At 35.3% G+C, this 24,357-nt stretch overlaps 2 protein-coding genes across 4 annotated transcripts; both read left to right on the top strand.

Annotated features, from left to right (window-relative positions):
• The first annotated feature begins 3,095 nt into the window (after nucleotides 1–3,095).
• Nucleotides 3,096–4,199, top strand: LOC110034122 (F-box/LRR-repeat protein At3g48880-like). The gene is made up of 2 exons (XM_020738407.1): nucleotides 3,096–3,550; nucleotides 3,623–4,199. The coding sequence occupies exons 1-2, from the start codon at nucleotides 3,111–3,113 to the stop codon at nucleotides 4,113–4,115; spliced, it is 933 nt and encodes a 310-aa protein (XP_020594066.1). The 5' UTR covers nucleotides 3,096–3,110; the 3' UTR covers nucleotides 4,116–4,199.
• Nucleotides 4,200–13,953: 9,754 nt separating this feature from the next.
• Nucleotides 13,954–20,167, top strand: LOC110032748. Of its 3 annotated transcripts, XM_020736497.1 has the most exons (3): nucleotides 13,956–14,563; nucleotides 18,788–19,282; nucleotides 19,664–20,167. In XM_020736497.1, exons 2-3 carry the CDS (start codon nucleotides 19,179–19,181, stop codon nucleotides 20,112–20,114), a joined length of 555 nt encoding a protein of 184 aa, XP_020592156.1. In that variant the 5' UTR covers nucleotides 13,956–14,563; nucleotides 18,788–19,178; the 3' UTR covers nucleotides 20,115–20,167. The 3 variants fall into 3 exon arrangements, 2 of the variants coding, with proteins under 2 accessions (XP_020592156.1, XP_020592163.1); XR_002294877.1 differs by lacking the exons at nucleotides 18,788–19,282; nucleotides 19,664–20,167 and adding an exon at nucleotides 15,279–15,799 and having other exon boundaries at nucleotides 13,954–14,563; XM_020736504.1 differs by lacking the exon at nucleotides 13,956–14,563 and having other exon boundaries at nucleotides 18,632–19,282.
• Nucleotides 20,168–24,357: the final 4,190 nt, after the last annotated feature.

The following is a 24,357-nucleotide window of genomic DNA, read 5'->3' as shown; positions in this document are numbered from 1 at the left end:
AAATAAGTTCATTTATGGTTACAATAATAGTTACTCAAATAAAATATTCAAGCCAAATTTAAGGGGAAGGATAAATTTGAAAGTGAAGCTCTAATATTCAATTGCTAGTGAAAGAGATATATGGGAAGTTGCTACTAAGGAATATGTAAATATTTTAATGTGAGAGATTTAGACATAAAGTGATAAACTATTTTGTTTGTCAAAAATAAAAATCAAATGCAACGTATAGGAGTGTTTGAAAATGAATATATGATAAAAGTAAAGTAGGCAAAATCTAGGCATATGACACCTCAAGCACAGGTTTTTAAATTGACAAAAAGGATGCCAAGGATTCAATTAATGTGGTTTTTAAATATAGTTCTTATAGCGCATCATACTAGTTATCATTTATTTTATTCATACTCTATCATATTTAAAATTTGTTTAATTTAGTGTTATGTTTTCATCTACATCTTTATTAAGACTAATGTGACACCCTAATGAATCATAATTATGCTTGTATAGAAGAATAACGAAATTACAAAAATGTGAATCAATTAAAAAAAATATGAAAATAATCACAAATAAGAATAAATATCATTTTTAAGCTATAAATTATTTATTTGATCAATAAAAAGGTTTGTGTGTCATCAATTGAGGATTATGACAAGATAATTTTAAGATTATTTCAACACTATATGGCTTCATACTTTATACTTCATTTTTAGAAGAAATTGGAGCAAAAATAATCACTTGAAAACTTTTCTCAATTTAAGCTCAAAGGCTTTCATTTTTTTCATAAAAAAATGCCCAAAACAAACATTATATCTAGATATCTAAATCAATCTTATTAAAGTGAGTCCTTTTTAATCGCTGCAAAAATAATCACTTCAAACATTGGAGTCCAAAGTTTTGAACAACTTTTCCAATGAATTCCTTTTTTATAACTACGAAGTTTTCCTATTTCCATTGATTTGGGGCTTTTTAAGCGAGTCCTTTACTAATGTCAAGTATGAGAGCAATTTTATATATTTGATGACACATAAATAGTTCAAAAAGTTGATTAATTCTCTTAAACATCTGTCGCTTAAGATTTGGTTATGTACATGTTCAATTTAAAAAGTAGCAACTAGTTCATAAAGAATAAAGGAACATTCATCATCTCTTCAAGAGTATAGCACTCTTCATTATTAACTTCTCGAGCAATGTCAAGAGCACAAAGTGAACTAGATAACAACAATACCAAACTTAGCCAAAGCCCAATCCACATATACTCTTTGTCAGCAATTATTTTAGGATTAATCTTTGAATGGGAAGGATGATTAGAAGTAGTAGTTTCAATTGAGTCCTCTTCACCAATGGCCCCTTAGTCATCTAAGTGGGTTCAACCCTCACTTTCTTCAATGATGATCATAGTTCTAACAATTCTTCAAAAGTTCATCAAATTTCATCAACTTCAAAAAAAGAATTTGATTATAAACATAGAGAAGCAAGGAAATAAGAATGGTAGCAGAAGAAACTTGAAATAAAACTCTAGGGAAATCTATTTAAGAGCATTCTAATGATGTTGACAAGTGTGTGGTAATCAATATTCAAGCTACACAAATACTATTCTCTTATTTTTACTCTTATTTCTTTAATACACACACACACACACACACAAAATCCAAATGTATATCTATGTTGGCTTTAGTCAATTAAGTTATATAATATTGCTAACAAGAAATAGATTTAATATAATGCTAAAAAAATAAACAAATTCATTTGAAATTTAGACTTACTTAAAGAAACGTTCTCATCAACTCTCTAGCCATCTAGCCCTTGACTAAACTGAAGTCACTCAAAACTTGAAGTCATTCGAAAAAGATAACTTACCAAAAGAATTATATAGTTAAAACTCTTCAAATTCTTAGAAGCTTCCCACCCACTCAAAATAAACTTATCAAGAGAATTATTTCATTAAAATTCATCAATTCTTAGAAGAAATTCTTCCCCGATAACATATCTTTCCTAAGTACTTGAACAACTATCACCCTTAGCTATTCTTACAACAATCATTATCGATCTAAAATATAGTTTTACAAATTACTCAAATATAAGCATTTATTTACTATATGTAACGATTATTTACTTAGTATTGAGGCGCATTCATAATGATCTGATTTATGATATAATAATATTGCATATTTATTTAATGTTTATAAATTTTTTGTTTATGAACATTTAGAGTTGATTTCATGTATATTTTTTTGTCTATAGTTTATGATTTTAATTTGAAAAGAGTTTTAAAATGTCTCAATTAACTTTGTTGCAGTTGATAAAATTTTTTGAATGTTTTACATCTAATTTGCAAGTAATAGAGCCCTTTAAATTTCATTTTTAAGTGTAATTTACACGTTTTATTTTTAGTATATCAGACATGAAAAATAAAAGTTTTCTTAGTGAATTTTGCCTTTTTATCGGATTTAGCACATCCTTATAAAAATATCATTTTTTAGAGTCATACATCTTAAGATATATGACAATTTTTACAAAGTTTATATTTAAATATATACCAAATTTTGACAATCATCATTATATTATTTATTATATCCTTGTACAATATTATCTATAGTTAAAATCTCATCGAAGAATTTCATTATAGATAGAAAAAGGTAGAGGAAAATAGTTAGATTCTCCACATTTTTTTTTCATATTTACAGAAAAATCAACCAATTCCAATATATTTATATATCTAACACAAAAATTTTAATTTTTACATTTATACCAACCAAATCTTTCGTATCACATAAAATATATTACTCTTTAACTTTTTCATGCATAATAAAGCGATGTGTCTGTGAAAATTGAATTTTAAGTGTTAGATATATAAATAAATGAAAAATGAAGGGTATGTAACTGATTAAAAATAATTTGTGATAAGACAACTGTCATCACATTTAGATATGTGCGATGTTTTCAGCGTTAAAGTGCATATAAAATTTCAAAACACAGTTTATCCAAACAGAACTTGTGTATTTTCAAAAGCCTGTGACACCAAATAAACTGCCCCCCAAACAGCCATTAAATTAAGATTAGGATGACAGAATTAAAATACACAAAAACTGATCCCACAAATCTGAATCGCCTCGATGCCGTCTTCTTGGATGCCGAGTACCGACAAACTACCTACCTCCCTCCACCAGCTTTATATAGGCACCGTGGAAACGGCAGAGAACAGAGCAATGGCGGAAAGAAGGTGGGAGGAATTGAACTTTGATTGCTTGGTTTCCATATTCTCAAAATTAGGGTTAGAAGATCTCACTACCGGAGTTCCCTTGGTCTGCAAATCCTGGCATGTCGCCTCCTTAGATCCCCAATGCTGGAAAACCCTCGACTTCCATGATCTCGATTTCACCTCCAACAGCAAATGCATAGCCAGATTCAAGCAAGAATACGGAATCCCCAATTTCTCGTTCGCCTCTTTCATGAAGCTCTCCATTTCAAGGAGCCATGGATCCGCCGTCAAGCTCTCGATTCCTTCCACGATCAGCTCTCCTCTGCACCAGGATCTGATTTTAGCTTCAATTGAGTGAGTGCTTTTCTTGTCTCAATGCAGCAAATCAAATGTTGAGGTTTGATCCAACCCTAGTTCTCTTTGCAGGTGCCCTAGGTTAAAGGAATTGGCTCTGCCAACTCTGCTGCGCCAAGATGATAGACAGATCCCTGGATTGATGGCGAGATGGAAGGATCTGGAGATTCTGGAGATGAAATGGAAGCCTCTTTATTTCCTGGAATTGGTTGAAGAGATCAGGGCGAACTGCCCTAAATTCACGGGGTTTCATCTCTGCGGCTATTTTGATGGGAAGGATGCGAAAGCCATTGTTGAGTGCTTGCCGAAGCTGAGGAGTTTGAATATGAGTGGTTCCTTTGTGAAAAGAGATGATTTGGTGATGATATTGGAGGGATGCAGGGAGTTACAGGACGTTGATGTTTCGAGATGCAGGGGATTTGATGCGGAAGATGAAATCTTGAAGAAAGCTTCATCTGGAATCAAGAAATTTGTGTGCGAGGGTTCCAAGGTGCAGGAAAATTATGTTACTTCTTATTGTAATTATGCTAATTTGTTTTCTGCTTTCATTTTTGGAGATTACTAGTTATGTAAAATCAAATTATGGTGATTTTTCCTCCTCCTCTGCCTCCAACCTCGGGTCCTCCTCTCAAAAAAATATTACCTCAGGATCAGTACTCTAATAGAGAGATGTCACATATGTAATGATCTCACTGTGGCTCTACGTGGCACTCCACCATTAGACTGATGCACCATTACTTTGAACTCGATATTACATATGAATTTCTCATATAATATTATTTTATATTATGCTACAACGTATATAACATTATTATACAGAGACTTCAGTTGCATTTGGATTTCACACTAAAAAAATGTTCTTCACATGCAAGGTTGTATCCAAGTACACTTGAAAATTTGTCTGCAGTGATTAAAAGTTAGACTGCAGCTAGAAAGCTGTCACCGCACCTAACCAAGAGTGGTGAGAAAACACATGATTCAGCACCAACTTTTTGAAAAAAATTATTAGAATTTTGTTTACCAAACAGACAATACTGCTGCGTCGTCACTGCATCATAGCCCTAAATGAAACTAATTTTAATATTATAATTCTATATCATGTAAATTTATTTCGTTATTTACATGTCAACAACTAATAAAATATAATTGGCATGCATATGTATCCTCGCGAGTTGATTTTTAATGTACTTTTCAAAATTTAAATAATATTATATAAATAAAAAATACATTTAATCTTATAAATATTGACAATTTAAATGTTATAAATGTTATATATTAAATAAAAGAAATTGAAAACTAATGGGTCGGATGGGCAATTTTTTGTTGTACTATTTAATTTCTTAATGTTATTATTTTAACATGAAGTAAATTCATATTTATTATTTAACTCGTTTATTAAATTTAAAACTAATAAATAAAAATATGTTTGATAGCTTTGATAAATAAAATATGAGAAAAACAAAATTAAAAAATTTTATTTTGACGAAGAATAGTAATAATAATAATTGAGACGACTTTATAATGCGCTTGATGAATGAATGAGTCAATAATTAATAAATTCTAAATTTTCAGCATTATTAGGGCTGTTAAATTGGCTCGTTGTTCTTGAACAGCTCGTTTTTGGTTTGTTAAGAAGTTTGTGTTGGACTTGTTCGCTAAGTTAACGAGTCGAACAGGACAAAATACTACTCATAAATTATATATATATAAAAGGCTATAAAGGTTTATATTCAATTAAAAGTATTAATTTTAAAAAATAGAATAAAAATTACAAAATTAGATTTAAATAATGTTTTAATATAAAAAATAATTGTTAAATCTTGCCCCAACCCTTAACATCTTATGGCTAGGTGATTAGAGTTGTCAAAACAACTCTTTGTTCGTGAACAAGTCGTATTCGGCTTGCTAAGCAAATGAACCGAACACGAAGATACTTTTTTGTTTGAAATATAAACAACTCGAACAAGAGCTGATTCTGCTCTCGCTCGTGTTCGGCATGTTTATACCCCCTAAGCATTATATTTAAAAAAATGGGGGTTTTACATACATACCATGCAATTCCGATTTATTTAGATATCTAGCACATAAATATTATTTTTCACATTTATAAGCCAAATATTACTTATCTCTTCCTAAATATCACCATTTTAATTTTTAGAAATTAAAATACATTCTTTATGCATTAATAAAGTGGCATGTATGTAAAAATTGAAGTTTGGCTGTTATATGTAAAGATTTAGTAATTGAGTGGTATGTATTCAAATCTTTCTTAACAAATAGTCTAACTTTGAAGGAAGATTTTAAGGTTTTTTCCTCATTTCCAGTCACATTTTCTTAGATATTTTACTATTGATACGCCACCAACAAAGTTTCATTTTTGGGCACTAATCTCGAAGTATGACACAGATCTTGAGATAATATTTTGAGCAAGCGATGTTCAAACTTTGATAAAAACTCATCCGAAGCTCCAATTTCAGCAAACTTATAATCAAACTGCCTAGCTCGATGAGACAGACCTAATGATATCAAAGTCATTCTAATCCAAATCAAATCAAGCATATATCAAGTCATTAAACCATTCTTGAAAGATTTTCAGACACATTTGGAAGGTCAAAGACAAGTTTATAGTCGAATCTTGCGTCTCGACAAGAATAATCCAATGAGCCCAAGATTGCAAAATTCTGACATCGTTAAGGCACTCAAATGTCCATTAAACATTGTTTGATCGGAGGAAGCTCTCTAGATCGTCCGATTAAAATGATTCATATTCTTGCATTAATGACATCTAAAATACTATAAATAAAGTCACACCCCTCACATGAAAGGGAAGACTTGAAACTTCAGAGAGAACTAGAATCTCTAGGAAGGAGCTGAAATCCAGCACCATCCTGACCGTTGTCGACTACCGTCGATTGTCATCAACTACCGTCGGTCATCGTCGTCAACCACTGTCGACCTTCACAGTTGATCACCACCAATCATCTTTGATTGCCACCAACAATAAGTTGTCAGTCTTCGTCGTGGGACATAAGCTCATTACTACGGTCCACGCGTCAATAACGACCTACGCGATTCACAGCTCGTGCAGCTCCGGACTCCAACCCCCGTGACATATGGACGTCATTCATACTCGCTCTTATGGCCTACGTGGTTCATAGCTTGTGCAGCTCTCGACTCCTAAGCCTGCGGCTTAGGAACATCATTCATACTCGTCCCTATGACCTACGTGGTTCATAGCTGGTGCAGCTCTCGACTTCAGCCCCCACAGCCTATGGACATCAATCATACTCTTCCCTATAACCTACGGGGTTCACAGCTCATGCAGCTCCCGACTCCAGTCTTTGAGGCCTACTAACGTCTTTCATACTTTCCCGACCTATCTGGTTCACAGCACATGCAGCTCCCGATTCATACTCGCCCAAATGACCTATGTGGTTATCAGTTCATGCAGCTCCGACTCCGACCCTCGCGGCCTACAAATATCATTCATATTCGCCTCTACAGCATACGTGGTTCACAGCTTGTGCAGCTCCCGACTCTGACCTCCAGCTGCCTACGAAAGTCATTTATACTCGCCAATACGGCTTATGTGGTCCACAGCTCCTGTAACTGCTTACTATGTTTTCTTGGCCAATCAATGCTTCTGGAACAACCATCTACAACACTCACAACGGACTACTACCTCCATGATAATCAACAATGACCCTTGAAATTTGTTTTCACCAAGAACTGCAGCCAGATTATAGTTATACAACTTCATAATTTCATCTTCCTTAATTTAGGAGAAAATGAACTTGTGCACTCATCATTCATAGAGGATTATTTCAACTGGGCTAGACCCTTTAGTTTTTCCCCCTTTCAAGGATTTTCTACGTAAAAAGTCAAGATGTCTCCTCCTGCTTACTTCTCTTCTGTTATCTATGTGTGTTGAATTCTCGTGCAATGCTAAGACGATTATTCATTACTCTACCGCCACAAATTTTCTCGCACGCATCAACTATTTATCTTAAGTTTCTTTTCCTCTCTCATAACATGCTAGCAAGTCATCTATAATTAATTAAATTAGTATTTCTTAATCATATGGATTATCCATTTAATATATATTAAATATATAGCTTAGGGCAGTGAACGATCCGATCTCGAGCCGATTCAAAAATGTCTTAAATTCAATAGAATTAGCAGTTTATGGATCAAAATCAGTAATGAATTGAATCGATCCATTTTCAATCCTGCTTGGATTGAAACAGATCTATTTCGAGCCAGCCTGAATGACGTTTTCGGCTCGTGAGCCTGATCAAACATTATTTCTGCTTGAAAACTGTTATTCCAACTTGATAATGAGAGTTTTTTTAATTGTATGAGAGTCTTAATTACCTCAAAATTAAGCGAGTTTAAGCTCTTTGGATTTCTCTCATCGAGACGCTCAATTTGACTATAAGTAAATCAAATTTGAGGTCATTTGACAATTTATTTAACATTTTGAATCCTTCAAATATGCTTTGATAACTTGATCTGGACTTGATTGTACTCTGATTAAACAAATTTTGATACCATCGGATTCTACTCGACGAGACGATCAATCTAACTATAAACTTGTTGAAGTTGGACTCTTAAATGATCTTTAATTTGAATATGAAATATTTATTACTTAAAAGTATCTTAGTACTCATGTCAAATGATAAACTTTCTTTATGACCTCTATATTATTAATTGAATTTTGTACATATAAAAGTATGTCAGCAAGAATCTCATAGCAGATAAACGGCTCGGGAAGAAGATATGGACGATCGAGCATAGCCTTCGTCGATCGTTTATGGATGAATATTGGCAAAGGAAGCAATATGTCTGAAAGATTGACAGAAGACACCAGGAGAAGCTCTTGCAGGGAGGAAATAAGTATTTTGGACAATTGACAAGGAGCACTCTTTCATAATATATATATATATATATATATATCGATTGAATCAAGTCTTGTCAGGCGATCAGCAACACTCATCGATCCAATCGGTCTCCAGTCTTATTAAATGCAAATAACTCTGTAATTATAAAAAAAAAAACCTCCACTAAAAAGCTAATCATGATGAGGCTAATATGTACTTTTGTAATATTAGGACCAAGACCTAGAAATAGAAGTTCATATCATGAATAAGACTCTTTTTTTTCCGTATAATGTTGCTCTCTCCTCTCTATCTCTATCTCTCTCTCCCGATCACTTCATAGCAGAACATTTCATTCTTTGGGTGCATTTCCTAGACACTTTCCAATTCAACGTCATTTAAGGTGCGGTGAGCATGAAAACATAACGTCAACAAGAAGTGAAGTTCAACAACAACAACAAGGAGGGTATAGTTGAAGGAACAAAGGAGAAACAATATACACACGGGAGTTTATGGAAGAATTTGTTCAACAAATCTTGTAAGATTTGAGAACTCATATCATCGACCAAATGTCAGGATAGTTTGCAAAAGACCTTAGGCCAATGAGGGCCTTGATAACAACCGACAGTTCCAAACAAAGACGTGTAACTTCTCTATGGTTGGCAAGCATCTCCCCTTGAAAAGCAGGAAGTTCCTCGCGTAATGCAACAACTTTCCTCTCCACATGGTCGAATCTCTCAAGAACCTTGATGAATATTTTGTGACCATCTCCTTGAGGATACCCCTTGAAACGAAGAAAACACTCCTCCATCTCAACAAGGCGTCAAAGTATGAAGTTAGAGGACACACGGTGCCCTCTGGTCACCTCCTGCTCCCTTGCGGCACTGGTAAAAACTTGATCGCCGGCACCCTGATCCTCCACATCCAGCTCAGCATTTTGCTTCGTTGTGCTCAATTTTGTCACGTTTACTCCCCCGGTGATAACCTGTCCCGCATTCATTTCCTCGATCACAACCTGGTCTACAACCACCGCATCATACTCAGAACCAAATCAATATCTGCTGATACAGAATCGTAAAAAGAGAAATACGAAAAGTTATTCAAGCTACACACCAAAAACTTGCCCCCATTCACATGTGGTATAAAAGAAAATGTCCTCTTCAGCTTTTCCTTGTCCCCACTTTCAGAAGAAAAGTTGTTATTAATCAGTTAAAGCCGTGTCTCAGCCATGACCGCCAACTCCTCAAAACACCTCTAGGTAATAGCTGCCCCTGCAGCCACGTGAACGACAATCTTTCTCCCTTAGCAGAAACACTTAACTCTGGTGAGTGTCCCGTAGTTTGATTGTCCGGATCACCTCTAGCCTGTCCTGCAGTCTTGTTCTGCGGAGGCCCGCAAGAAAACGAGAAGAAACAAGATGGCTCTCACGATTGTCGGCTCCTGGCTTGAGCACAACTTTATTTCTATTCACCCTTTCTATGGATACATCACCCGCTAGTTTACGTTTCATATCTAACTTACGAGCCCGCGCCTGCATTTCGCTTATGGCTTTGAGGATATCTTTATTATCGGAAGGCATTGCTCATTTGTCAGACATTGTGAAAAACACGAAAAGAGCAGGACACGAGACAAAGGAGCCAGAAGAGACAGAGGTGGTGCAAACCTCCCTTGGCCCAAAGCTTATTTATAATGGCTCGAGCACGAAATACAGGGAAGTACAATATTACGCAATAATATCATTTAATTATTTCATACATGTTAAAAAAATTTCTTTTATTCTCATGTACTGTACAACTTTCAAGGACCAAGAGAAACGTGAAACTAAATATGTACATATAAAAATATATCAGCGCGAATCTCAAGGCAGATGGATTGATCAGAAAGAAGATGCTGACGATCGGGAATAGCCTTCGTCGATCGTTTCTAGATGAATATTGGCGAAGGGAACAACTTGTCCAAACGATCGTCAGAAGGCGCAAGAAGAAACTCCTACAGGACGGAAATCAGCCTTCAGGACAATTGACTCGGAGCACTCTTTCAAACTATTTATCAATCGAATCAAGGCTTATCAGGCGATCAACAACCACATCAATCAAATTGACCCTTGGTCTTATTATATACAAATAACTCTATAATTACCCAAAAACCCCTTTGAAAATTCAATAATGAGGGGGCTCACAAGCATAAATCCTTTGCTCGAAAATTAAAGAATAAAAACTCAACAAAAGCATGATCAGATGTACAAAATCAACATATGAAAATTATGATTTTTTTTTTTCTGTAGAACTAGGAGATAAACCTGTAGCTTTCTAGCGCTCGAATCTATTGTTTTTTTATGTTAAAGAACATGTGCATTATAGAGTCTCTAGCGCTCCAGATTCATGCCACAATTGCACGCATTCCATGATTCACCTCAAATGATGTGTTGTTTTAAAGGCATATGACATTACACCAACTTGCCTTTACAGCTACCTGCTTTAAAAAAAGACTTCACACCTAATGCTTACACATAATAACTAACTAAAATAAATTATAATATAGTAAAATAAATAGCGATAATTACATAAACATTACGACTAAATCCGATATATTTACGTGTGACACAATCAAATTATTGAGAATTTGGTAAAAATGAAAAATATGACTTGAGATTTTACGGTGAATTTTGAAATTTGAGCGAGAATTTGAAAAATGACTCGAAGAGAGTGGTTGATTTGTGAATAAAAAATTTCGGCGGCTCTGTACGTAATTGCCCCAAATAAATAACAGATAGTTAAATTTAAAGTTGGGGAGATTCCATCATAAAGCTTTAATAATAGTTTTCAAAATTCTTATCGACCAGCATACTTCGCCACAATTTCTATGCCCTTATCCATCCATCTATACAGAAAAATAATTATATTTGTTTAATTATAATTTAAATTAATCTAGTCATATAGTCTCCGAAAAATAAGATATTATAGCTATTAAAAAAATAAAATATTCCCATCTTGATAAGACAACAAGGAAGATGCGGACCGTCGGGGGAGCGATTATTGCGTGCGGAGGGCGCTGTCATACAGCCGCGATGTGCGGCTGTGATCGGAGGGCGCGTGCAGCTTTGCGCGCGCCCTCCACACCTAATAATTAGACCCGCCGGAGGGGGGTGGCGGCGGCGGCGGCGGGGGCGGAGCGGCAGTTGGCTCTAATTTATTTTTGGTGGGCATTTACATAAATACACCGTTTCATGCACCAAAGTTGAAAAAGATACAAATTAGGTAATTTCTTATATTGGTGTATATATAATTATATATATGCATGTAGCATGTGAATAATAAAGTAAATTAAAAATAATGTTTTCGATTTATTTTTTAATGCTCAATTGCTCTTTTTTGTGATCTTTTCTTCAAATCTTAAAGATCACAATAAAGATAAGAAATTCTATTAATTTTTTACAATTTTATTTTTTTCTCTCTTTTTTTTTTATTTTGGTGTTAAATACATAAATAGAAAACTGTTGGTGGCATATACATTATTCTCAAGTATAAGTTTAAACGCCTTTATAAAACATAAATGTATGTTTGGGATCTTGAATCATTTTGGGGACTCGACATCTGAGACGTGTTGGGAGAAAGCATTCTTGGGCTAGCGCGGAGCGTCTGTTCACCCGATCCGTTCTCTATCGATCAATGTCGACTCAACACTGTTGATGTACTGGGTTTCATCCTTGCTTTCTAAGGTTGGTAGGACTCTTCTGCAATTAGCTATTGTTGTTGTGAAAAACGACGGCAATAAAGGGAAAAATCTGATTGAGAAAAAAATCGCAAAACAAAAAAGCACAGTGAAAAACACAGATTTACTTAGTTCAACAAATTTCATACATCCACGAAACAGCAAAGGATTTTATTAGCTTGAGGAATTACACCCGTCGATCACCTCGACGATTACAAGAAAGCACTTTTTCTCTCAACCTCATTCTCTCTCCTCTCCTCCTCTCCTTCTCTCTCTCTCTCTCCCTAAGAGCTTCAGTTGAAGCTTACCAGAAGAAGAACCTGGAAAGTTACCAATGCCGAAGAGGGATAACAAGTGGAGCTAGCATGTCTATTTATTAATTTCATCATGTTATTAAACTCATTAAGTAATTAATCAAATAATTAATGAAGCCCATTAATTATTTTTTTTTCTCTTCTGCAACATATCATAAAAAGAATTAAGAATAATTAATTTAACAACTAATTTCGAGTATCAAATCCAATTTGATGTCAAATATGAGAAAATGTCAATTTGAATGGTAAATCGGTTTCCACATTCACAATAACTATCGAGACATTTTGTCGGGATTGATGCTTTTGCTCTCGATTCAACACACCTCTGACCATTTTTAGCACCTAAGTTTTCAGATCCTGAATCAATTGGACCAAAAATTCCTCGGTGCATTCTCCTTGTGTAGCTTGTCTTTCTATTGGTGGGATGATCGGATCACTTATTTTATGCATATATAAAGCGAGAGAGAGGGTATTGAGAGTGATGAATAATGTAATTTTCAAAAAAAAATCTCTAATTATAAGGGAAATAGTACAATGTCGATATTACACCTTTGCCCCTATGTGGAAGTGGCAGTACTAGGATATTTTTATAAATTTACAGGTATGGGCTAACCATCCATATGTGTTCTGGCTCTGGCTCGATTGGTTAGGCTTAGTTGCCTTTAGGGCTTGTAGAGTCCGCTTGGTCTGTTGATCCAACATAGTTGAGTATTATCTTTGATCTCTGGTAAGAAGTCTTTGGAGTTTTCATGGGATAATCTGAGATACTTTGCGGGACTATATCTTCTTTTGGATAGACTTTGTTGTGGTAGGCTAGCACATCAAGTTAGTTTTCCCGCAGTGACTGGCTCGTGGTTGGATTATCTGGTCTTCTTCTTATCCTTCTCATAGTTCGGTCAGTTTTGACTTGGTTGGCTAGTCTCGTATGGCTTTATTTGTTCGGTCTGGTGAGCCCCACGAGCTCCCAACATGTCATCCTTCATCATACTTTTCTCTTCAATATTTCTTTAATATCAGATCAAAAAATCTTTTTGACGTACAATTATACTCATTTTTTATTAAAACATTCCCCCTAAAATACAAAAAAACAAATACATAATTGATAAAAAAAAATTATATCCATATAACATAAAAATAACCCAATAAAAAACATTAACAAGCAATATATTGTGTTCGACCGTAAAGAGCATCCTATCAAAAATAATAACATATTCATAGACATTAATAAATAAACGTGCAAAACACTACTAAACTTATTCACTTTGACATAGACTTACAAAAATTTCATTAAAACTCGCTTCATTCAACCAACAAACTATTAAATAAGCCTTAATCATCAGTTAACCAAATGAACCATTTTTAAGCAGGCTTAATGACCCCACAGCCCTCATTAATCCAATCGATAAGCCTCATTCATTTCCTAACAGACGCATAAAATTAACATCTAAGACTAAAACAAAACTTAAAAAAATTCAATTGACGTCAATTCGTCTGGAAATTTCCAATGAAGCTGCCTCAGCTCTGATTCCCTTCTATCCACATACAGCTTATATATAAGTTCCGTAGCAATTCATTCAACTCTTACCAAGCACTCCCACCGTAGGGAAAACGCTTTCATGACCGCGACATTTACCCTTCCTTTTCCTGCATGTTTCCAGCTTTGAGACCGATACAAATATTCCATGGAAATGATCAGATTAAGAAGATAATGAAACAGAGCCAGAAACAGAGAGAGATGAAGAGGGCAGAGAGAAGAAAGTGGGAGGACATGGCATCCGATTGCTTGGTCTGTATATTCTGCTATCTAGGAGTGGAGGAGCTCACAGTTTCTGTTCCCTTTGTCTGTAAATCATGGCATGAAGCTTCCATGGATCCTCGGTGCTGGAAGAATCTTGACTTCAGGGAGCTGGATTTTCGTCCAGGAAGCAAACTTGAACGAAGATTCAATGAACAGTACTGCTGCGGTGGTGTTTTCAGAAGCAGTTTCTCATTTTCTGCTTTTATGAAGATCTGCGTTAGCCGCAGCCGTGGATCAGCGGTGGAGCTTACGATACCATATGTTGTTGGGGCTTCCATTCAGCAGAGCAGGATCTGATTTATGCTTCCGTCCAGTAAGTGTTTCTTGTGTTTTATGAACATGTTAAATTTTTGGGGTTAGATTTGTAAATAGATTAGAGTTAGATGGTATGAATGTAAATGGTTCGGTAAATAATGTTGTATGTTGAGAGGATGAGAATCTTATTTTCAACACATGATCTTATGTGGTATATTAGTTATATACATGAAAAATATAATATATAGACAAAGTAGATGATGGTGGTTCATCTTCTCATATTAACTAAGCATTAATCAAACTTCATATATTTAACTCATCTCAAAGTTAATTAAAAGTGATATAGTATTTATCTTAATAAATAAATGTATGATGACTTTTGAACAAATTATTTTTTTTTTTTTTCTTTTTAAACTAACAAAAAAGGACCACTAGATACTTATATATATGTAAACTAACCACATATATTAATGTGAATTTATTGTTAATTAACGCCGATCATATGTTGTTCAGATCAGAAGAGTAAACTGTTTTATATTTAATTTATATTAAAAAAGGTAGACCTAAAAAGACCTAGGCATATTGTATAAATAATGATCCTAATTTATTAGAATTAAATGAAAATATGACGCTCAATAGGACATAATAGAGGCTTGTTGTGTTTGTTCTTATTGTTGTTGTTGTTGGTGGTGTTCTTGATGTCTCGGCACTTCTCACAATTAGAGATTGATTTGAATATTTGAAATAATAAAGTTGTTCATCTAAAAATGCAGATGTCCAAGATTAAAAGTGCTTGCATTGCCAAGCCTGATTGAAAAAGATGAGAGGCAACTGCCCGAGTTGATAGGCAAGTGGAAAGAGCTTGAAATCCTAGAGATCACATGGAAGCCAAATTCAATCTTAGAAATTCTTGAACAAATCAGAATAAACTGCCCCAACTTCATAGGGCTACATTTGTGCGGATTATTTAATATTATAGAGACTAGGGCTATTGTTAGATGCATGCCAAGATTGAAGATTTTGGTGATGAGTGCGTCGTTTCTTTGCAAGGGAGATTTGATGGAGATTTTAGAAGGTTGCAAAGAATTGGAGGTGTTTGATGTCTCAAAATGTAGGGGGTTTAATGTTGATAAAGATATATTAATGAAGGCATCTAAGATCAAGAAGTTTGAGTGTGGAGATTGCAAGTTAGAACAAAATCATACTAATTATAACCACTATGGTTATCATGATGATGTATTCATGGGTTTGCTTTTTATAAATTCTTAATGAGAAAATGAACATTGGAGTTCAATTTTGGTGCAAATTTGTGGTGAATTATCTATGATAATTATTTGAAGAAAAATTAATAAAAAAAAGAAATGGTTCTTCATACATTTGAGTAAACTTGCTATTATTAAATTATACGATACCTTATAGCAATATGTGATTAATTTAAGGTAGAAAATCATATATAATTAAATTATTGCAAAACTAAATATAATTATTTTATTAAATTGTGATGGCCAAACGAGTTTGCTTTTGAAATACCCTATATTTATGCTTCATTTAATTAGCATTTCAAATGTATAATTTCAGTGGTTTCATTTCTTAGGGTGTACATCAGATAAGCGAGGAAATCCAACAGACAAAATGTATAAAGGAGCACAGTTCAATGGGACCCACATACGAAAGACCAAGGGCTCACATATGGATGGAAGACCAAGTGTCCCACGGTGGAAGACTAAGGGTCCTGTATCAGAAGACTATACTTTCACTAATAAAATATCAAAATACTTGTCTAGCCAGGTGCAACCCCCTTTTTAGCTTGGGTTGAAGGTCGGCCGAGTAAAGGCCATCCGAGGCAAAAACCAAAGCCTATCGAACCGAGTGGAAGCATCGATTCATCTTTTGTCATAAAGGGTGAATTCAACATAACCACTCATCTCATAGACGCTCCTGAGATTCCTCAACCGGGACCTAGAATTGGCCACAATGCGCTCAACAGAACATCTCGAAGGGTCCCTCTTATCGAAGAATGAGCTATCTATTAGATTGTTGTGATCCACCCTATGTCTGATAGTCTAGACTTACTCCACCGATAAGATTTTCTCTTATTGGGATCAAGGGTCAACATCCAGATTAGTACGACCAACTGAGTCCAGTACTCAAGTAGTCCTGAAGACCTACAGAGGCCGACCGACAACCTTGATTCAACATAGAACCAACTAAATTCAACCGACCGAGTCAACAGCTTGTCAAACCAATTACTCATATATGTAAAATACACGCAATAAAATGTACAACATCTAATATGGGGCATAAATGTAACTTCACATACCCCCATTCCTCTATAAATAAGGGATTTCTCTATAAATAAAGAGTAACATCACCTTAGCCAAAAAGGTTGGCAAATACCAACACACTTCTCTCAAATTATTATTCATTCCGCACATCTCTCTCTTTTTCCCTCATATCTACACCCTATTCATTCTCCTACATAAACTCCATTCATTTTGTGTGTTTCACGGACAAATCTAGATCCAACCCAGGGGATTAATTTATTTGAAATTATGATATAATGGTTTAGGATGAACATATTTGCTAACTTATCATTAACTAGGGTTTTGATAATAATTAAAATACTTATCTTCTTGGTTGACTTTTTCAAAAACAATACATTATTTTTTTACGATTTTTTTTTTTTTTTTTGCTGTGTGTGGTGTGTTATTTATCCACTAATTTTGAAAGAAGGAAATTTTAGGGCCGTATTATTTCGGCTTCTTGTTGAAGTTAAATAAAAATTACAAATTTAAAAAGCAATTTTAAAATAGTTTAGTGAATAGCTTTATAAAATAAAAAATATAATAAGTATTGCATGCAAATTTTATTTTTGCTGAAATAAATTGCTGCATTATTTGACTTAGAAAATTGAAACCGATCCTGAATCCCTAAATAATAGGTGGAAGATTGGAATTATATATATAAACGTATGATGTAAGATTGGCTATCCATATATAAGTTAGTTGATCAGATATTGATGAGTGCTAGAAAATTCGCGGTATTTAAGTAGTAGGTTATCGTTTTAGCATGGTGCGAAGATTCAACACACACACAAAGAAGAGAAAATAACTAATAATGGCACCAGAAGTTTTTTTCATGGAAAGCTCGGAAAGGGAAAAATCACTGTCTTGTCTTGAACTGAAGGAGAGCTTGGAAGAACACCAAAAAGGTCGTGTCTTGAAGTGAAGGAGAGCCGTGTGATACATTTCTTCTTCTTCCTTATGTCGCGAGCCAACGCCCGCCGAAGAAGAAGAGCTCGCTCGAACCACACGCACTACGCGGAACTGCTGCTTGTTTGCGACTTATAACGAGTGAAGAAATGTTTCGCTTAGCGAAATAGAGAAGGCAGGAACAGGCGTAGGCAGGAACAGCTGGCGATAGAGGAAGAGACAGGAGCGGGAGCTAGGGTCGCGATGTTTCACTATCGGGAGCAGGAGGGGAGCAGGAGGGGGGAGCGAAATCGGGCTCCAGGTAACACTACATATAATAGAGTTGGGGGCTGATTCGATCGATAAGGGATGTCGATCGTCTGAGAAGCTTTGATTTGGTCTATAAGTGGTCCGAAAATGTGCTCTCTATCGATCGTCCTAAAGGTTGATAACAGCCTCTACGAGATTTCTTCTTCGCATCTTTTGTTAATATCCGGGTGAACTGCTTCCTTCGGCGCTACTCATTTAAACATGACAATCGAAGGCTATACTCAATCGTTCGCATCTCCTTCCAGAGCCAATTATCTACTTTGAGATTCATGACATCACAACAAGGCAAATCTTAAAATATCAAAAGTGATCTTATAGCGTCCCAAATAAGGCCCTCAAGCACTTGGCACATAATTAGAAATTTTAGGACTTCGATTGCAGAAAAAGAGAAGTATCAGCGGGCAACCCATTACAATCACATCATATTTAAAAATACAAATAAATGAGCACGCAAAATAGTATACAAATTTATTTATTTGCATATTGGACCTTCAAAAATTTCATCCTTTACTTCATTAATTAGCCAAGGAACCATTCAACAATCATATTGCTTTATTAAGCTTTCTTAACCTACAAGCTTACATTTCAACCGATTCTCATCATTAACAGCTGCCAAGCCACGCATGAAGCTTCCTCACCTTGTCTTCTACCATCCTTATCCTTATTATAATATGCCATTTGCATAGAATCCATCGAAATTTATTTCTTACTGAGTTTTCATGCGCTAGACTTTGAATCATTATTTTCCTTGAGCTTTTCAGCTTTGACAACAGTACAAATAGTTATTGAAATGATCGGATTTAAGAACATATTACAGACGGCCAAACAAACAGAGAAAGAGAGAGAGAGAAACAGAGCATGGAAGAAGAAAGGAAGTGGGAGAATTTGGATTCAGACTGCTTGGTCTCTATATTCTGTTATCTAGGATTGGAAGAGCTCACAGTTGCTCTTCCATTTGTATGTAAATCCTGGCACGAAGCTTCTTTGGATCCTCAATGCTGAAAAAGGATTGACTTTTTTAAACTGGACTTCTGTTATGGAGCAATTCTGAAAAGAAGTGTCAAGCAAAAGTATGGCGTTGAGGGAAGTAATTTTGAACGAAGATTAAAGCAAACGTATGGCGTTAGGAGCAGCTTCTCCTTTTCTTCTTTCATGAAACTCTGCGTTGACCGCAGCCATGGATCTGCAGTTGAGCTGGCGATCCCGTATGGCTGTGGTGATTCAATTCTGCAGGATCTGGTCTCTGCTTCAATCGAGTAAGAATCTGACAATATATTATATATATAATTTGTTGTTATATTTGTGCAAATTGTAAAAACAAAAGAATCAAGTGTCATGTATGCAAAAAATTGAAGTTAAGTTGTTTGATATATTAAAACAAACGAATTAAGTGGCATGTATGTATCTAAATTTTCCATGTCGCTATTCTCAAATGCATGCATGGAGCAAATATTACATTCGGATTCTAGACGTAATTTCCGTCCGGAGTCTAATGGAGGGGCGCCACGTGTTAAGTGCGCCCAACGTAATACATTGAGATTGGTCAGTATTAAAATTTGTGGGGCTCATTTGACGTCACACCCTACTATTGGACTTTATATCTGGTGTTCTGACGTAATATTTTTTTTTGCATGCAGGTGTCCAAGTTTAAAAGTGGTTGAATTATTAGAGATGAGCCTCGATGTCGTGGAGAAACTTCCTGCATTGATAAGTAAATGGAAAGAGCTTGAAATTCTAAAGATCCCATTGCAACTATTTTCATTCACACAAATACTTGAACAAATCAGGATCAACTGTCCCAAATTTATAGGGCTTCACTTGCATGGATATTTTAGTAACAGAAGAATAAAGGCCATTGTTAGATGTGTCCCAAGATTGAAGATTTTGGTGATAGATGGAGCTAGAATTAAAAAGAATGATTTGATGGAGATGTTGGATGGTTGCAATGAATTGCAGCTGTTCAGTGCGTCGGATTGTGCTGGCTTTAAAGTGGATGCTGAGATATTAATGAAGACATCTAACATCAAGAAGGTTGAGTTTAAGAACACTCCCACGCAATGTAAAATTGAAATTGATTACTTCTTTTAGAGAGATTAACAATTTGTTGGATTTGCCAAATGTAATTGCAATAAATTTTTTGATGAAGCAATACTATTTGGCGCAGCTGTAGATTATTTATAATCTGTTGATTAAGCAGATTATTCTATAATATGATAATCTGCAGATTCTGATAATCTGATGATTATCTGAATAATTTAGTTTTTTGTTTGGGGCAGCTTATTCATATTAGTTTATTGGTGGTTAAATGACATTCCTGCCCCTGTGTGGTAAAACTGTTTGGGGCAGTTTATTCAGAATAGTTTATTGGTAGTATAAAAGCATATAGTACAGAAGCATACAATCATCACAGATCAGTTTCAAAAGATCACATACAATTCTCACACTCTCGTGAGTACCAGAAGAAATAAAAAAAGGACAAATAAAAATACAACTATAATGAGAAATATTAAAATATTTAATTTCAAACTCTGGCTATGTTTGTCATCAGCTGCACTATTAACCTGGGAAAACATCGGATTCCCATGACTGTTGGCAGTGTAATATGTGGGACTGTCAGCCCACCAGAAGAAACCGCAGCGAGCTAAAACACCCTTAGCACAACTGTAGAACTGCCTCCCAAAGCTATGAGGCTGACGCGACGTGAGCAACGGAGACGATAATCCACAATAACAAAAAATATCTCTGTCTGTAACAGATATCCTAGAAGTCATGTTTGTATAACTGTAAAAAAATAAAAAAAATAAATGTCAGAACTTATTCCCAAAAAAATAAAATCCACATAAAGATTGATTTACATATATACGAAGAAAATACGAAGAAAAGAAAGAGAAAAGAAAGACTTGTTGGATTAGCTTTCATATATAGCATCTGTTATCTCAGCCACACCCTCCGAGTCATGAACTTCAAATTCATTAAATTCACTGTCATCCTCAGAAACTGAAGGCTCGATCATGATTTCTGTTGGTTCTTCATATACAGTCAGCTCTTCGTTATCATCCATACTAAAGTCCGCATTTGAACGTGAAGAGTGTCGTCGTATGAAGTTATGAAGTGTCATTGTTGCCACCACAATATGCATCTGCTTCTGAAATGGATATGACGACATATCACGTAGGATTACTCATTTCTTCTTCCAAGCCTTAAACGTTCTTTCAATTACCCCACGTAAAGATAAGTGACATTTGTTAAACATTTCTTTCCTACCACGAATACTGTCACTTGCTCGCTTAAAATCAGGAATAGGATACCTAGTGTCTGAATATGGCTTCAGTTAGCCCCTCTACATAGGGTATCCAACATCAACCAAATAGTATTTTCTTATTATGGAAGATATTATTATTTGCAATAAATACCTATAACTTGTACTTTTATAAATCAAAACATACCTGAAGGCGGATGAGGAAAACCTTGCGATCTATTCCTCATAGCATAGGCAAAAACTTGACTATCATGTGCACTCTCTTCTCAGCCCGCCATAACATATGTGAAACACATTTTGAAGTCACATACCGCCATGATACTTTGAGTAGTCGATCCACTTCGACCAATGTAAGCCACCTTGTCTAGCTGGGTATTCGGGCATCAACGTGAGTACCGTCAATTGCACCTATGCAGTTATGTTTGATAAAGTTAGGAAATGAAAGTAAATAAAAGAATCGTTACCTTAAAGTAAGGCATGTAACGGGGATCGAGCGATTTGTACTGGAGTACTAGCAAATGATGAATTCGCTGGCCTAATGATTTTAGTGACTAAGCTAACAGGTGTCTGTATGCCTTTGGAAAAATAACGTCTTATTGTCTCCGATGAATGCTGAAATCTCTCCATAGCACCCCTAATTGATTCATTCTGTGACAGAATATATAGTGTTATAGCCAATACCTCGCCCAATACCTCCAATACCTCGCTTCTCGTCGTTCTCGAAGAACCTTGGAGTCTGTGATTGATGGATAACTCGTACAAGAGATCCATAAAGATCAGTATTGTCATTCAAAATATGTTACTGAATCTAATAGAATGTCCAGAAAGCATTTCGCCAACCCATTTATCCCCAACGAAGTTGGAGGTCATTTGGGGTATACGAACATGGCTTGATCGGTAATACTCCAACAGTAATACGGCAATAGCTACAGCTCATGTCATTCTCTTACGATGTTCATGTTGTGGATCCATCCTAAAGAAAGAAAAATCTCACTTATTTCATCATTTATTAATCAATACAACGAGTGAGAAATAAATAACGAGAACACTCAGCTAATAAGAATAAAAAAAATATTGAGCTCTACTAATATGCATTCAAGATTCAAATAAAAGTACATTTAAAAAAGAAACACAACTCCAAATAACAGATGAGTTCATAACTTTGAATAGTACATAATACATTGCTTGAAAACAAATAAAAACTCAATCATTAAATATAACATGTAAATATTCGACTCGAAACTCTGGTTCCATCGCCATAAATATGTGCCTACGTGTTGGATCCTCAAGTTTTTTTCATACATATTGCATGAAAGTGCTTATCCACTACAACTTCATGGATGGTTTTTAAAGTGCTAAGATAATCAAAGATACTGTTGTCAGGTAGTGGAGCAGGCGGGGGTGCTCCAAAAGCATCTATGAGTCTGTCAAATGAAGTCCTCACAAAAATATCATTTTCTTTCTTTTTTCTTCCTAGCTTGGGCATTTTCATCTGTGAGCTTGACTCCCCCATCTCCCTCTGGTTAACACTATGTATTTCTTCTTCAACTGCCACCGGCTCTGGTCTAAAATTATCGGGTATTCCTGCAAACACCGTCTCACTAGGGTTGAATACTTGCTTTCCCGTTGCCACTACCCCCTTGAATATTATGTCAAGTTTTTCTATAAAATCAGGCTCAATTCCACTCTGCTTGTATTTTTTTGCTGTCGACAGTATCTATAACAAAAATTGAGGACACTCAGGTAATTAACAAAATGTTTGATATACACAAGTTGAAAATATAAGTCATACATTTAATTTCTCGGCCCACCATTCTTTTGGTGCATCAATTGTCCGTTTAATTGGATCCCAGCCTAACCCAGATGATCCACATTTTAGCTCTTTTTAAATCTTCCATTCCTTTTTCAATTGTTCTCAATTATTTTTAAACTTTAGCCTATCATAATTTTTTCCAGTCAGTTCTTTAAACCTTCTAGTTATATTCTGCCAACCTTATATGTTGAAGTACGTTGTCGGCCGATTTCCCAATTCTATTTCTTCAACACACAGATCACAAAAAATATTTGTCACTTCTTTATCTCACATTGCGAACGTACCCCCTTATTTAGACATGTTGGAACTATAATGAACAAAAGCATTACACACAAAGAATCTCCACAGCGTTGCAATTAACAAATCAAAATAGAAGTATAAGTACATGAAAGAATTATGTGGTTCGGTCAATGACCAAAGGAAAATATGTTGAGATTTTCATACATATTTTATACTATTTTTGATGATATTGCACTTTAAAGAAAGGTTATTTTGATGTTTTGTTGCAGGTATGAGGAATTATAGTCATTGAAGCAAAAATATGCAAAAAGGAGCGAATTTGGAGCGAAAAGGACCAAAATGTGAAGAATTGAACTAGGGCGCCGACAGCGAGCCCAACGGCGCCAACGGCGAGATTTTCCCAAGATTCCATACAAATAATTTAGCAGGCCCGCCGACGGCACCCTCGAGGCCGCCAACGGCGAGATCGACGGGTATTATTCAAGGGGCTTCCAAAGGTGTATTTCCAAAGGTGCATTGAATGTGGACGATTTTTGGAGGGATGCTTAGGCAACTCTTGAGAAAACTCTTCTACATCTTTAAAATAAGAGAAAATAGGGCAAGCGTTGGGAGGTTGGGAGAGTTTGGAGAGTGTGTATAGTGTAACGAGTTTACTTTAGAGTTAGATCGTAAGGAATTCTTCGAGAGATTGTAAGAGTGGAGGGAAAGTGAGAAATTTCTTCCTCCTTGCCGCTTTGAAGAAGAATTATGTGTGCTGTAAAGAAAGGAAGAGATTCAGAGGAAGTTCGAGGAGTTTGCTTGGGGGGAGGAATTAGAGATAAGTTATTTACTTGTTGTAGTTTGTATGACTTTGCTTTTATACATAAATTTTGAGTTTTGTTGTGTCTTCCTCATGAGTTCTGAGTAGTTTTCTCTTTCTCCTTGTCGTGAGATTTGTGAAATGGTGATTTGAATTGGTTGAGCCATGAAAATGTTAAAGAAGTTATGATGATCTTTTCACTTCAATCTTAATTTACTTT

The sequence above is a fragment of the Phalaenopsis equestris genome, unplaced genomic scaffold, assembly GCF_001263595.1.
Source record: "Phalaenopsis equestris unplaced genomic scaffold, ASM126359v1 Scaffold000002, whole genome shotgun sequence".
Lineage (NCBI taxonomy): Eukaryota > Viridiplantae > Streptophyta > Magnoliopsida > Asparagales > Orchidaceae > Phalaenopsis > Phalaenopsis equestris.
This window is presented reverse-complemented; position numbering and strand designations above follow the sequence as displayed.